The sequence below is a fragment of the Hypanus sabinus genome, chromosome 28 (assembly GCF_030144855.1).
Source record: "Hypanus sabinus isolate sHypSab1 chromosome 28, sHypSab1.hap1, whole genome shotgun sequence".
Classification (NCBI taxonomy): domain Eukaryota; kingdom Metazoa; phylum Chordata; class Chondrichthyes; order Myliobatiformes; family Dasyatidae; genus Hypanus; species Hypanus sabinus.
The window spans coordinates 44,717,577-44,734,007 of NC_082733.1; the positions used below are offsets into that span (position 1 = coordinate 44,717,577).

Genomic DNA, 16,431 nt, shown 5'->3' on the forward strand with positions numbered 1-16,431 from the left:
GTGATTTTGAATAGCAGATTTTTATTGAGAAAAGGTACAACAAAGAGGTGACATTGCTGCAGACGGAAGTTCTGTTCTTTGTGTAAGGTTTCCACAGCTGCTCCATGTTGCTGCAGAGATCTGCAATGGCTTCATTTCCTCTCCGAGTGCCTGTCCTGTTGGACACACCCACAGGCTGGTACCGAGAGTGTTACTGTTCCATCAGACAGGCACACGGAGAACATCGAACCTTATGTTGCAGATTTTCGGGAATGACTGACCCGAATGTTTCCTGAGTACGCTCCTTGGGAAGATGTATTTTCACACTGTGCTGTGGTGGATACCACAGGAGACTAGATTATTTCACAGTCAAGAGGCTCTGCACCATTTTCCCCACAGAATACACCTGCTAACAGGAATTACCTGAGGTCTTCTCTCATTCATTAATCATGTGGTATTAATTGAGTAAACAATTTAACTTATTCAGAAACTATATAGAAATATTACTGAAAGCACAGTCTTTGCACCTCCCTGAAGATAATACAACATGTGACAAATGGAATCAAGCTCAACACAGGGCCATAAAAATAATCATTTGCAGTAATCATTAAGGCATAGTTGGTTCACCAAGAATTAATTCCAAAAGGCTGCATTAAGCAAAATCTTGGCACTGTTATTTAAGTGATATGTCAAATCCCTTCAATGGTTGGTCTGGTTTGAGTTCACTATTTCGTGGATCATCACCCAAACACATCTCGAAATTACCCAACAGCTGAGTTTCCTGTCATTTTAAATGCAGAACATCCTCCTCTGCAGAGCAGATCTGATGAACTTTCTGATGCTGGTCAACTTCAGCTCCAGACACCAAAGAGATTTTCTATTTACATTTACCGATGGGTTAAGGCGCTGAAAAACCACTGACTGACAGACTCCTTGTTTGCTTTCACCCACTTGATGTTGGCCTTTGTCTTCTCCAGAGCTTGCTCAACGGCACGCGTTCCAGAACCAAATCCGATGTGCTCATTATCCTTCTTGAACTGTTCAAGCTGTGAAGAAAACCAACAATGTTCATTCCTGATACCAACAGCCTTAGCAACGCACACAAAATGCTGGAGGAACTCAACAGGTCAGGCAGCGTCTATGGAAAAAATCAACAGTCAACATTTCGAGCCAAAACCCTTCTTTGGGGCTGGCAAGCAAGCGGGAAAATGCCAGAATAAAAAAGGAGGGGGAGGGGAAAGAGGATAGCTAGAGGGTGATAGGTGAAGCCAGGTGGGTGGGAAAGGTAAAGGGCTGGAGAAGAAAGAATCTGGTAGGAGAAGCCTCACTTCCCTGAGGAAAGCTTCATTTCCATTCATCTCCAGCAGTGATAGAAGATTCTGGAGTCAGAGGAGTAGTCATGAGATTCTGTGGATGTGATGGAGACATCCTGATGGTATGTGGCCAGGGTCAGCAATGCCTCAAATCAGTGTCAGAAAGTGTATGGTCGTGCACTTTGGTAGAAGAAAGACCAGCATTGACTATTTAGTAAACGGGAGAAAATTCTAAAATCTGAGGTGCAAGGGGAATGGGGAGTCCTCATGCAGGATTCCGTAAAGGTTAAAACTATGTTACAGGAACGAGAGGATATCTCCTCTCACTGAGAGGGGTCTGTTACAGGAACACGAGGATATCTCCTCTCACTGAGAGGGGTCTGTTACAGGAACACGAGGATATCTCCTCTCACTGAGAGGGGTCTGTTACAGGAACGAGAGGATATCTCCTCTCACTGAGAGGGGTCCAGTACAGGATTGGGAGGATATCTCCTCTCACTGAGAGGGGTCTGTTACAGGAACACGAGGATATCTCCTCTCACTGAGAGGGGTCCAGTACAGGATTGGGAGGATATCTCCTCTCACTGAGAGGGGTCTGTTACAGGAACACGAGGATATCTCCTCTCACTGAGAGGGGTCTGTTACAGGAACACGAGGATATCTCCTCTCACTGAGAGGGGTCTGTTACAGGAACACGAGGATATCTCCTCTCACTGAGAGGGGTCTGTTACAGGAACACGAGGATATCTCCTCTCACTGAGAGGGGTCCAGTACAGGATTGGGAGGATATCTCCTCTCACTGAGAGAGGTCTGTTACAGGAACGGGAGGATATCTCCTCTCCCTGAGTTAGGTCAGTGAGTATTTTTTTCACAGGGCCGAGAGTCTGGGAGATGGTGATGTATAAATGGACCTGGGTATCCTTGTACACCAATCTCTGGCCACCAACAGGTGGATACTGAGGTCAGGAATTGGGCGCATTGTTGACAGGAAGTCATTGTCTGACGGTTTCACTAAAGGAGTGAAGATTTCTTCCTGCAGATATACAGATACAAAACAAAATGTTGAGGTGCTGGAAATGCAAAACTAAAAACAGAAAGTTCAAAGTAAATTTATTATCAAAGAACATACTGTCTATATCACCGTATACAACCCTGAAATCCATCGTCTTGCAGGCATACTCAGTAAATTCAATAACCATAACAGAATCAATGAAAGATTGCACCAGCAGGGGGAACCGCCATAGCTCAAAAGACAACAAACTGTGCAAATACAAATAGAGAGAAAAAATAATTATTATAATATCAATAAAATTCTAGAAGCACCAACCTGCTTGAGCTCAAACTCTGTGGAAAATCGCTCCGTGACGCTAGATATTAGCCGCGAGAATGAGAAGGAACCGCCGCCATACCTGAAGGAAAGAAGGTTAGCTGTTAACACGCTGCTCCTCGCAGAATGCAGTCATGTAGCCCCCACCCTCCTGGAAGTACAACTCCAAACCTCGTTCGGGACACCAAGATACTCACTGCTGGAAAATGGTTTTCCAGTTTGCTCTGATGAAGTCCCACGTCAGAGACTGACCAACGACATTTCGGGCAATGGCAGAGATGGTGGAGGTGGCATCTTGCTTCCGGATCTTGTTTGGATCCAGTGAATACAGCAGGTACCTGGATCAAAGCAAAGGGAAGGAAGGTGAAATACAAGTAAAGGCAGGAGCTCCCATTCCCATTCCAATATGTCAGTCCACGGCCTCCTCTACCGCCACAATGAGACCAAACTCAGGTTGAAGGAGCAACACCTTATATTCCATCTGGGTAGCCTCCAATCTTTAACATGTAATTTAACTTCTCTCTCTCCCCCATTTTCCATTCCCCATTCTGGCTCCCCTCTCACCCCTTTTCTTCTCCCCTCCTGCCCATCACCTCCCTCTGGTGCTGTGACTCCCTCCACCTCTGCAGAGAGAAACTGTTGTTTAGCTCTTCACATGTGTATGGTTAAACTCGAACGAAGCATGGTTCACTGTCCTCTCCAATCAGATTCTTTTCTCTTCAGCCCTTTGCCTCTTCCGCCTATCACTGCCGAGCTTCTTAATTCATCCCTTCCCTCCACACACACCTACCTTCCCCCTCACCTATTACCTGCCAACCTGTATTCCTCCCTCTCCCCCACCATCTTATTCTGCTTCTTCCCCCTTCCTTTCCAGCCCTGATGAAGGGTCTCAGCTCAAAATGTTAACTGTTTATTCCTCTCTCTAGATGTTGCCTGATCTGCTGAGTTCCTCCAGCATTTTGTGCATGTTATGTCCAGTCCAGCTGTAATAAGGAGAGTCCTGGAATAATTCTGGGTGGTGTGGGGGCTGTTTCCCAGCAGGACTCAGAACTCTGCCTGTGAGTGGCATTGCCCGGGCTGCCCCCCCCAATCCTCACCGGTTCAGCAGCCATGGTTGTTTGGTGCAGGCCAGAGCTAGTCGTAATTTTTCAGACTCTGTGGCTATTGTGGCATTCTTGAACTTATTCCAGGCAAAGTCCCACTCCTTCTCTCCGCCTGAGGCTATAGCATTGCAATAGACCGCCGATTTCAGGTTCAATGGGATCCTGCATTATGAAAGCATTAGAGATGAGAGTAATGTGATTTATGTCACACGTTATTGGATATGCTTAGTGCAGAGGTTGATAGATTTTCATTTAGAGACACAGCGTCCCTTCCAGCCCTTGAAGCTGCATTGCCCAAAATCTCGACAACCCCGATTTAACCCAAACCTGGGACAATTTACGATGACCAATTAACTTACCCAGACTGTATAAAAAAACAAGAGGATGTGGAGAAAACCCACGCGTGTACTCTAACACCCCGAGCTGTAATCGTGTCATGCTCGCCGTGGCATTGTAAGGGCATCAGAGGTCACCATGAGAAGGCAGGAGACTGGTGTTGAGAAGTATAATGGAATGGTGGATGGGCTGAATGGCCTAATTCTACTCTTACATCTATGGTCGAAGTTGTGCCAATGCCAATGTGGAGAGCATTCTAACTGTTGTCTCACCGTTTGGTCCGGAGGAGCCACTGCACAGGATCGAAAAAAGCTGCAGAGTTTTTAAACTCAACCAGCTCCATCGGGGCACTGGCCTCCCCAGCATCGAGACACCTTCAAAAGCCAATGGCTCATAAAGGCGGAATCCATCATTAAGGATCCTCGTCACCCAGAGCACGGCCTCTTCTCAAGGAGAAACAACCGAAGTCTGAAGACACACGCTCAACGTTTCGGGATCAGCTTGCCAAACCCCCACCCTGCCAAAAGATTTCTGAATGGACAATGAGCACCTGTATACTACCTCACTACTTTCTCTTCTTTAAAAAATTTATTCTCTTTTGGAACTATTTAATTTAATTGTTTATGTAGTTACTGGAATTTACAGTTTTTATTGTTGTGCATTGCACTGTACTGCTTCCACAAAACAAGAAATTTCATGACATGTGCCAGTGATATTAAACCTGATTCTGAACTTCACCACAAGCTTTTCATTCACTTCCAGGCACTGAAGGCTGTCTGTCCCTTTTCCTCAACAGTAAAACATCACAGCACATCTTCCAAATTGAATGTTTACAACTTCAAAAGAAATGTTAAATTAAAATTCCTGAAAGTGAGGTACAAAGTGTCTTAAAGAACAGTTTTGGTGAATTGCCCTTCAAAAATCAAAGTATTGAGTACTGGAGATAGGATGTTATGTTGAACTTGTATAAGACACTGGGGAGGCTAATTAGGAGTATTTGTGCAGTTCTGATCACCCAGGAAAGATCTCAATAAGCTTGAAAGTGTGCAGAGAAAATTTACAAGGATGTTGCTGGGATTTGAGGACCAGAGTGATGGGGGAAGGTTGAATAGTTTAAAACTTTATTCCCTGGAGCACAGGAGAATGAGGAGAAATTTAATAGAGGTATACAAAAATATGAGGGGTATAGGTAGGGGTAAATGTAAGCAGGCTTTTTCCACTGAGGGTTGGTGAGAAAAGAACTAGAGTTCATCGGTTAAGAGTGAAAGGTGAAATATTTAAGGACAACATAAGGGGGAATTGCTTCACTCAGAGTGTGGAATGAGCTGCCAGTGGAAGTGATGGATACGAGCTTGATTTCAGCAGTTAAGGGGAATTCAGATAGGTATGTGGATGGGAGAGTTGTAGGCTATGGTCGATGCGTCTAGGCCACAGTCCCACAATGACATTTAATTAGCCGCATAGATATTTCCTTTTCATCTAAAACACTTACATATTATCGCCTGAATTCATCCAGTCCCTGAAAAACTCCTCTGCTGTCTTCTGACAATCCTTGAGTCCGTAGGAGCAAGCCACGCTCATGGCATTGATTTCATTGTACCTGAGAAGAGAAAGAAGCTGTTCACTGTGACGATGGAGACAGAGAGCAACCCACAGCTGTTTCCAGACCTGACAAGATGCAGTTGCCTTCACGTGAAAGACAAAGCAATGGTTTGGAGTGATTTATTTATTTATTGAGATACGGCGCAGAGTAGGCCCTCCTGCATTCATAGAAGCACAGAAAACCTACAGCACAATACAGGCTCTTCAGCCCACAAAGTTGTGCCGAACATGTCCCTACCTTAGAAATTACTAGGCTTACCTATAGCCCTCTATTTTACTAAGCTCCATGTACCTACCTAAAAGCCTCGTAAAAAACCCTATCGTATCCGCCTCCAACATCTTTGCCAGCAGCCCATTCCACGCACTCAACACTCCCTGAGTAAAAAACTTACCCCTGACATCTCCACTGTACCTACTCCCCAGCACCTTAGATCTGTGCCCTCTTGTGGCAACCATTTCAGCCCTGGGAAAAAGCCTCTGACTATCCACACGATCAATGCCTCTCATCATCTTGTACACCTCTATCAGGTCACCTCTCATCCTCCTTCGCTCCAAGGAGAAAAGGCCAAGTTCACTCAACCTATTCTCATAAGGCATGCTCCCTAATCCAGGCAACATCCTTGTAAATCTCCTCTGCACCCTTTCTATGGTTTCCACATCCTTCCTGTAGTGAGGCAACCAGAACTGAGCACAGTACTCCAAGTGGGGTCTGACCAGGGTCCTATATAGCTGCAACATTACCTCTCGGCTCCTAAATTCAATTCCACGATTGATAAAGGCCAATACACCGTACACCTTCTTAACCACAGAGTTATTGACCTGTCCCTGTTCCTAACCTCCACCCACAGAGACTCCGTAGACAATCCCTCCGTGGCATCCACCTTTTCTGCAGCCGTGACACTATCTCTGATCAACAGTGCCACGCCCCCATCTCTTTTGCCTCCCTCCCTGTCCACACTGACCAGCAATCCCCCAATTTAACCCTGGCCTAATCAGAGGACAATTTACAATCACCAATTAACCTACCAGTCTGTATGTCTTTGGACTGTGGGAGGAAGCCAGAGCACCGATTGGAAACCCACACAGTCACAGGGAGAATGGACAATCTTCTTACAGGCAGCGGCAGGAATTGAACCCAGGTCACTGGTATTGTGAGACATTGTGACATGGGCCAAATTCGTGCAAATGGGACTGACTTAGATGGGGATCTTGCCCAACGTGCATCAGCTGAACTGAGGGACCAGTTCTGTGGGGGCCGGGAACCAGAGCAATAGTGGGGTAGTTGGTTTACAAACAGAGACAGTGTGTAGCGAGACTTCTAGCAAGGATAGGGCAAAATTACAGGCAATAGGATGAGTTGCAATGCACAAGGTGAACACATGACTGAAGGCGTTGTATCTGAATGCACACCGTATACGGTATAAGGTGCTGAACTTGTAGCACAGTTACAGACGGACATGTATGATGTTGTGGGCATCACTGAATTATGGCTGAAAGAAGATTATAGCTGAGGGCTTAATGTCCAAGGATACATTGTATTGAAAGGGCAAGCCGGAAGGCAGAGGGGGTGGGGTGGCCCTGTTGGTAACAAAACATCCTTTCCGCATTCATTCTATTGAGGCCTTTTACCATTCGATAGGTTTCAATTAGGTCACCTCATTCTTATAAATTCTAGTGAATACAGGGCCAGAGCCATCAAACGCTCTTCATATGACAAGCCATTCAATCCTGGAATCATTCTCGTGAATCTCCTTTGAATGTTCCCCACTTGAAGGCTCTCCCAGCACATTCCAAATCAAGCAACACAATTCACTATACGTTTTGATATTTTAATATCCCGTAAATTCCGGACTATAAGCCGCTACTTTTTTCCCACACTTTGAACTCTGCGGCAACACTGCGGCCTATACTACGATGCGGCTAATGCATGTTTTTTTTTCATGCCGCCAAAAACATTTTGCCTCGTAACAGTAGACCAATAAAATTGATGAGTAGTTCACAGAGGTCCAATGAAATTGTACTATAAATCAAGCGCACTTTCACAATTAAATTATTGTAAATCAGTCATTTGTACTCACCCTCATCAACATGGAAAACACTCGAAGAAAAGCATATGATGCAGCTTTTAAGTTAAAGGCAATCAATCTGGCGGTTGAAGAAGGAAATCGAGCTGCTGCACATAATCTTGGCATAAATGAATCGATGGTGAGACGGTGGAGACGCCAGCGTGAAGAACTGAGTCAATGCAAAAAGACAACAAAAGCTTTCGGAGGTAATCATAGCAGATGGCTCGAACTTGAAAACTTTCTTGAAGACTGGGTTAACACACAGAGAGCAGGCGGCTGCGGTGTTTCCACCGTGCAGATCAGACTGAAGGCTAAAGCAATCGCCACTAAAATGAAAATCGAAGATTTTAGAGGTGGGCCATCGTGGTGTTTTAGATTTATGAGACAAAAAGGCCTGTCCGTCAGGGTACGCACGACTCTGTGTCAGCAGCTCCCTCCCGACCACGAGGAACAACTTGCTAACTTCCGCACATTCACTCAAACAAAGATAGCGGAGAATTCCATCGGGCCAGATGATATCATAAATATGGATGAAGTACCTTTGACGTTTGACCTGCCTCTCACTCGGACTGTTAATAAAAAAGGTGACTCGTCCATCACACTGAAAACAAGTGGCCATGAGAGAACGCATTTTACTTGTGTTCTGAGCTGCACAGCATCTGGACTAAAGCTTCCACCGATGATGATTTTTAAGCGGCTGACAATGAAAGTTCAATGAAAGCTGCCATCAAGAGTACAAACTCAATTCCAGCTGTGATTCCTGGGGGCACCACGAAGTATTTGCAGCCACTGGACATCAGCGTGAACCAGGCATTTAAAGTGGCGCTGCGCATTGAGTGGGAGGCTTGGATGACGAGCAGCAAGAAATCCTTTACCAAAACAGGCTGCATGCGAAGAGCATCTTTAACTCAAGTCTGCCAGTGGATCCTAAATGCGTGGAGCCGTGTCACAACATCCACCATCACCAACGGGTTTCGAAAGGCTGGACTGCTGCATGATGAAGAGGACCGCGTGCGCTCAAGTGAGAGCGACAACGAAGAGACTGAAGTGAGTGACGAGATCCTGAGGTTGTTCAATTCGGACACTGAAGATGAGGACTTTGATGGTTTTAGTGCGCAGGAGGAAGATGAAGAAGGCGATCAATAACTTTTCCTGGTTGGCTGCAGTATATATATTTTTTGTACCAGTCGTTAGGAGATATTGGAATGCTGTTCAGTAAAAAAGTGTACGCAACGTAATTTGTGTGTTGTGGCGACCCATTTCCTGGCACATCCGAACCAGCTCACAATTAGATAGCCTACCGGGGTTTGTGAGCACAGAGCTTTGGAGCCTCTGCGCAGGGGGGCAGGTTGAGGGAGGCTTAAAAGTGAGGCTGAGGATTTCGAATGAAGTTTTTTCCTTCGACTGCAGTTACCGACTCCGTGTCGTAATTTTAGCGCTGCGTGTAGCACACCACTACAATTGGTGACCCCGACGGTCCAAACGATTTTTGGACCAGAAATGACCGACGCCGCCTCTGTTCATGCGGTTTCGTTGAAACTGCCGGGTTTCTGGACACAGCGACCAAACCTATGGTTCCAGCAAGCCGAAGCCCAATTCCACGTTCGCCGGATCACCTCAGAAGACACCCGCTACTACTACGTGGTGAGCTCCCTCGACCAGGACACAGCGGCCCAGGTCGCGGAGTTCGTACAGTCGCCCCCGGCAGACGGCAAGTACATGGAATTCAAAGCCCTGCTCCTCAGGACTTTCGGACTCTCACGGCGCGAGCGGGCTGCCTGTTTACTGCACCTGGATGGCTTGGGAGACAGACCTCCATCGGCTTTAATGAATGAGATGTTGTCTCTGGCCGACGGACACACACCCTGCCTTATGTTTGAGCAGGCATTCCTGGAGCAGTTGACCTGCTGACCGACACGGATTTCAGTGACCCCCGGAAGGTGGCAGCCCGGGCGGACTTGCTGTGGAACGCCAAAAAGGTGAGCGGGGCGTCCATCGCACAGATCTCTTAGCCATGCTCCCAGCAGCAAACCAGTCCAGGCCCGGCCGCAGAGCCCGCCAACCCCCGGCCCAACGAACACTGGTGCTTCTACCACCAGCGGTGGGGCGCAGAAGCCCGCCGTTGTCGCCCGCCCTGCAAGTTCCCGGGAAACGCCAGGGCCAGCCGCCACTGATGGCTACGGTGGCTGGCCATCGGGATAGCCTCCTGTATGTGTGGGACAGAAGGTCGGGACGCCGGTTTTTGGTCGACACTGGTGCCGAGATCAGCGTTTTACCTCCGATGAGTTACGACACCCGCAGCAGGGCACTGGGTCCCCCCCTGAGGGCCGTGAATGGCAGCACCGTAAGGACCTATGGCACCCGTCAGGTGCAGCTACAGTTCGGCTTCAGCCAGTTCACGTGGGACTTTACACTGGCCGCCGTAGCCCAACCGCTTCTGGGTGCGGATTTTTTGCGGGCTCACAGCCTACTGGTCGACCTGCCCAGGAAGAGACTGGTACACGCCGAAACCTTTCAGACGTTCTCCCTGGGTGCAGCCCAGTTGCCAGCCCCTCACCTTGGCTCCATCACGCTGTCCGACAACGACTTCACCAGGGTCCTGGCGGATTTCCCATCGGTTCTGGCACCGCAGTTCACAGCGGCCATGCCCCGACACGGCGTACAGCACCACATCCCGACCCAGGGACCACCCCTCCACGCCCGCGCTCGGCGGCTTCCCCTGGACAAGCTCCGACTGGCGAAGGAGGAGTTCCAGAGGATGGAGGAATTGGGGATCATCCGGCGGTCCGACAGCCCATGGGCCTCCCCCCCTGCACATGGTGCCCAAAGCGACGGGAGGCTGGAGACCGTGCGGCGACTACCACAGGCTGAACGAGGCTACCACACCGGACCGCTACCCCATGCCGCACATTCAGGACTTTGCAGCAAACCTGCACGGTGCACGGATCTTCTCCAAGGTAGACCTCGTCCGGGGATACCATCAAATCCCGATGCATCCGGGCGACGTCCCCAAAACGGCTCTCATCACCCCGTTTGGCCTTTTCGAGTTCCTCCGCATGCCGTTCGGCCTGAAGAATGCCGCACAGACGTTCCAGCGGTTAATGGACGCGGTGGGACGGGACCTGGACTTCGCGTTCATCTATTTGGACGACATCCTCATATCCAGCAGCAGTCGTCAGGAGCATCTGTCCCACCTCCGTCAACTCTGCGCCCGACTGAGTGAGTACGGTCTTACAATCAACCCGCCAAATGCCAGTTCGGACTCGATACCATTGACTTCCTGGGCCACAGGATTACTAAAGACGGGGCAACCCCTCTGCCCGCTAAGGTAGATGCGGTCCGCCACTTCCCCCGACCCACCACGATCAAAGGCCTTCAGGAATTCGTAGGTATGGTCAATTTCTACCACTGCTTCCTCCCTGCAGCTGCCCGGATCATGCGCCCCCTGTTCGCCCTGATGTAGGGTCCGAGGAAGGACATTACCTGGGACGAGGAGTCCGCCGCCGCTTTCGTTCAAACGAAGGAAGCTTTGGTGAACGCCGCAATGCTAGTACATCCCAGAATGGACGCCCCTACCGCCCTCACAGTGGACGCATCTAACACGGCAGTCAGTGGGGTGCTGGAGCAACTCATCGCAGGTCGCTGGCAACCCCTGGCGTTTTTCAGCAAACACCTGCGGCCACCCGAGCTCAAGTACAGTGCTTTCGACCGGGAACTGTTGGCGCTCTACCTGGCAATCCGGCATTTCAGGTACTTCCTAGAAGGTCGGCCCTTCACCGCGTTCACGGACCACAAACCGCTTACCTTTGCGTTTACGAAAGCGTCCGACCCCTGGTCGTCCCGCCAGCAACGCCACCTGTCCTACATCTCTGAATACACGACGGATGTCCGGCATGTTTCGGGTAAGGACAATGTCGTGGCGGATGCGCTCTCTCGCCCTACCATTCATGCCCTTTCCCAAGGGGTAGACTTTGCGGCACTGGCAGAGGCGCAGCAGGCGGATGAGGAGATTCCGAGTTACAGAACCGCAGTCTCCGGTTTGCAGCTCCTGGACCTCCCCGTAGGCCCGGGTGAGAGGACCCTACTCTGTGACGTCGCCACCGGCCAGCCCCGCCCCGTCGTCCCGACAGCCTAGCGGTGCCGTGTTTTCGACTCCATTCATAACTTGGCGCATCCCTCCATCCAGACGACTGTCCGGATGGTTTCCAGCAGGTTCGTTTGGCACGGACTCCGCAAACAGGTCAGTGAATGGGCCAAAACGTGCATGCACTGCCAGACAGCCAAGGTGCAGCGGCACACCAAAGCCCCACCACAGCAGTTCCATCCCGCCCACCGGCGTTTCAACCACATTCATGTGGATATCGTGGGCCCCCTGCCAGTGTCGCGTGGAGCGCGGCACCTCCTGACTATTGTGGACCGGTTCACAAGATGGCCAAAGGCGGTCCCGCTCACCGACACCACCTCCGAATCTTGCGCCCGAGCCCTGATCACCACCTGGATATCTCGCTTTGGTGTGCCGGCCCACATTACCTCCGACAGAGGCGCCCAGTTCACCTCCAGCCTGTGGTCAGCTATGGCCAGGCTTTTGGGGACTCAGCTGCACCACACCACTGCCTACCACCCACAGTCGAACGGACTAGTGGAGCGTTTCCACCGTCACCTGAAGTCGGCCCTCATGGCCCGCCTGCGAGGAGCTAACTGGGTGGACGAGCTTCCATGGGTCCTACTCGGCATCCGCACGGCGCCCAAGGACGACCTGCACGCCTCGTCGGCCGAGTTGGTATACGGCGCGCCCCTGGTCGTCCCCGGGGAGTTCCTACCAGCCCCAAGGGGGCAAGAGGAAGATCCCGCAGCAGTCCTGGGCAGACTACGCGAGAAGCTCGGTAACCTGGCCCCCATACCCACTTCACAGCACAGGCGGAACCCGACCTGCGTACCCAAAGACCTGCAGAACTGTAAGTTTGTGTTTGTATGAAGGGGCGGGCATCGGCCACCGCTGCAGCGGCCATACAAGGGGCCGTTTATGGTGCTCCAGAACAACGGGTCCACGTTCGTGCTGGACGTTGGGGGGAAAGAGGAGGTTTTCACTGTGGACTGCCTCAAACCGGCCCATGTGGACCTGGCGCAACTGGCCGAGTTTCCGGCACCTTGGCGCAGAGGCTGACCTCCCAAGCAGGTTCCGGCCCAGACTGTGGACATTGGGGGGTGTATCGCTGGTTCTGGGGGGGGGGGGGTTATGTGGCGACCCATTTCCGGGCACATCTGAACCGGCTCACAATTAGATAGCCTACGGGGGTTTGCAAGCACAGAGCTTTGGAGCCCCTGCGCCACAGGGGGTAGGTTGAGGGAGGCTTAAAAGTGAGGCTGAGGATTTCGAATAAAGTTTTTTCCTTCGACTGCAGTTACCGACTCCATGTCGTAATTTTAATGCTGCATCTAGCACACCGCTACAGTGTTACCGATACGTATGTATATTTAAAAGTAGCTGTGTTACAGGCACTGTTCGAAAAAAAGCATTTGCAATATGTATTTGTTTATGTTACCATATGGATTTAATTAAAAGTTAAAAAATCCTCACGTGTAATATCTTTCTGTGTAAATATCTCATATTACAATGTGGGACACCTGCGGCTTAAAATCCTGTGCGGCCTGTACAAGTACAAAATTGATTTTCTTTCTAAAATTAGAGCGTGTGGCTTTTAATCAGGTGCGCTCTGTAGTCCGGAATCTACGGTAGATGGGACAAATGAAGCTGATCTAATATTTACCCGCAGAAGCAACACAGCAAGTGCCTCCCTGTTAAGTCAGCAGGCAAACCAAAGCTGATACTTACTGGTCCATATGACCTTCTGACGGCTTTGTCCAGTTCTGAGTAATGTTTTTGAAGTGATCATACAAAGGGGTCACCTGCTGGAGCATGTATTTCTGTGTGTAAGTAAAGAAAGTGTTAGTCAGAAAACAAACCTTGTCCTTCAAACGGCAATTCCTACAACAGACACTCTGAATTAGATGAAACTGAAGTCTGTCACACTCCTAACCATTTCTCAGCAGCCACTGGCCTTGTGCTCCCTGTAAACAACGCAGAGCCCTACCCAGGGTGTTCCCAAACAAGGGGCAAATACCCCAAAGGCTCAGTGCTCCTCGGACGATAAGGAAGACATTAGTTCTCAGCCATGTAAATGAGCTGGCATGGAAGTATCCATATTAAACATTGCCCGAGAGACCAGAGGGAGAGATTAAAATTATTTGTGAATATTTTACAGACATTTTTAATCTCTCCCTCTCCCAGTGTAGAGAGCCCTCTGGCTTCAAATTATCCACCACCGTCCCTGTAGCTAGAAAGACCACGGTAAGATGCCTAAATGACTGGTGTCCTGTTGCACTCACCTCAATAATAAGCAAATGCTTTGAGAGGCTGGTCAAGGACTACATCTGCAGCATTCTACCACCCACACTGGGCCTCTTACAATTCACCTACTGACATAACAATCGACAGATGACCCAATAGCCACAGCTCTACACACCGTCCTTACACAGCTGGAGAAGAAGGATGATTATGTGAGAATGCTGTTCTTGGATTACAGTTCAGCATTCAAAACCATAATTCCATTGAGGCTCGACAGGAATCTCAGAGACCTCGGCCTTCACCCTGCCTTGTGGATCCTGGACTTCCTGTCAGATCACCAGCAAGTGGTAAGAGTGGGCTCCCTCGCCTCCACCCCTCTGACAGACAACACAGGTGCCCCTCAGGGCTGTGTCCTAAGCCCCCTCCTTTACTCTCTGTACGCCCATGACTGTGTCACCACCCACAGTTCCAATCTGCTAATTAAGTTTGTTGACGATACTACATTGATTGGCCTAAACTCAAACAATAACAAGGTGGCCTACAGGGAAGAAGTCATCTCTCTGACACAGTGGTGTCAAGAAAACAACCTCTCCCTCAATGTCACAAAAACAAAGGAGCTGGTTGTGGATTACAGGAGGAATGGAGACATCAATATTGATGTCAATATTGACATCAATGGATCTTGGTTTGAGAGGGTGAACAGCTGTAAATTCCTCAGCACCCACATCACCGAGGACCTCACATGGTCTGTACACACCAGCTGTGTGGTGAAGAAGGCACAACAGCGTCTCTTTCACCCCAGACGGTTGAGGAAGTTTGGTATGGGTCCCCAAATCCTAAAAACTTTCTACAGGGACACAATTGAGAGCACCCTGACTGGCTGCATCACTGCCTGGTATGGGAACTGTACCTCCCGTAATCGCAGGACTCTGCAGAGAGTGGTGCGGACAGCCCAGCGCATCCGTAGTTGTGAGCTTCCCATGATTCAGTTTACTTACAAGGAAGGATGTGTAAAAAGGGCCCGTAGGATCATTGGGGACCTGAGTCACCCCAACCACAATCTATTCCAGCTGCTACCATCCAGGAAGCGGTACCACAGCATAAAAGCCAGGACCAACAGGCTCCGCGACAGCTTTTTCCGCCAGGCCATTAGACTGATGAACTCACGCTGATCTGAGTGTATTCTATATTACTTTGACTGTTCTATTTATTACAGCTTATTATAAATTACTATGACATTGCACATTTATATGGAGATGAAACGTAAAGATTTTTACACCTCATGGATGTAAGAAATAAAGGCCACTGTATGAACCTTATCCTCAGGGGTCCTTACCCGCATGTTCCCAAAGACGTCGCTGCGGTCCAACATGACCCTTAGGTAGGCCAGGTTGTTGAGGGCAGCTTCCCATGGGATGTACTCCCGCTCCTTCGTCAGGTACCTGGTTGTTTCCAGTGCTGATGTGGTATTGCGGTACTCAGCCCTGTGAATGACAGAACACCCCTCAATGGACACGGTTTCTGAACTTGGCCAGCGTGATGCTGGTCAGCCCTTACCACAGAGAGTGAAGACTGTTTGATCTGCGTCAGGTACTCAAACAGCATCTAGAGTCTGATGACCTCTGAGTTTCCCTAGCTTTCAGAAACATCCAAGGAAGGCAGACATGAGGTGAGAGGGATAGTAAACCAGCCATGACGGAATGGAGGAGCACACTCGATGGACCGAATGGCCTAATTCTGCTCGTTATGAAATGAGAATCTGGAGAGCCAATTGACAGTTCCGCCAAGGAGTCAGGCTTTGGAACAAACTTGGTCAAAGCAAATTTATTATCAAAGATCTCCGTATTCTACCTGAAGATTCATTTTCTTACAGGCATTCACAGGGAAATAAAGAAAGACTATGGAAATTATGAAAACTATACATAATGCATGCTGGTATTTATTTATTCCTGCACATTTTATTCCATATCATCCTTTAATCTCTAAATTTATTAAGATTTTTAGAGATTAATTTGGATTTATTAGGATTTTAGAGTGGCCACTTTATTTGGAAAAGGAGGTACGTGCTCGTGGTTTTCTGCTGACTGAGCTGGAGCAGCAGAAGGTCACACGGGGTTCCACTCCTGAACACGCTCCTATCAAATAACGTGGCCACTGAGCTTTGTGCCAAAGTGGAAGGTACAAGTGGTTTGTGATGCGAGTCTGCAGGTGGGCTTGACTTGGGGGCTCGGATAAGGCCATTGAGCATCTGAGTGGGGACGGGCACGTCTGGAACTTGCGTGGCACGAGCAACGTCAGCCCAAGCCGGGGCAGGGGAGTTCAATCCTGACGTGTTCTGCAAGGAGTCTGTACGCCCTCC

General features: G+C 49.3%; 1 protein-coding gene across 3 annotated transcripts in view; it reads right to left on the reverse strand.

Moving 5' to 3' along the window:
- Nucleotides 1-16,431, reverse strand: part of LOC132382659 (aminopeptidase N-like) — a 77,945-nt gene continuing 61,514 nt past the window's right edge. For all 3 annotated transcript variants that reach the window (XM_059953093.1, XM_059953095.1, XM_059953094.1), the window contains exons 14-20: nt 15,409-15,556; nt 13,560-13,651; nt 5,551-5,658; nt 3,717-3,884; nt 2,817-2,957; nt 2,620-2,701; nt 1-1,025 (exon numbers count right to left, since the gene is read on the reverse strand). In XM_059953093.1, coding sequence (XP_059809076.1) covers nt 867-1,025; nt 2,620-2,701; nt 2,817-2,957; nt 3,717-3,884; nt 5,551-5,658; nt 13,560-13,651; nt 15,409-15,556 — 898 coding nt within the window. In that variant the 3' untranslated portion in view covers nt 1-866. The remainder of the gene's footprint in view (nt 1,026-2,619; nt 2,702-2,816; nt 2,958-3,716; nt 3,885-5,550; nt 5,659-13,559; nt 13,652-15,408; nt 15,557-16,431) is intronic.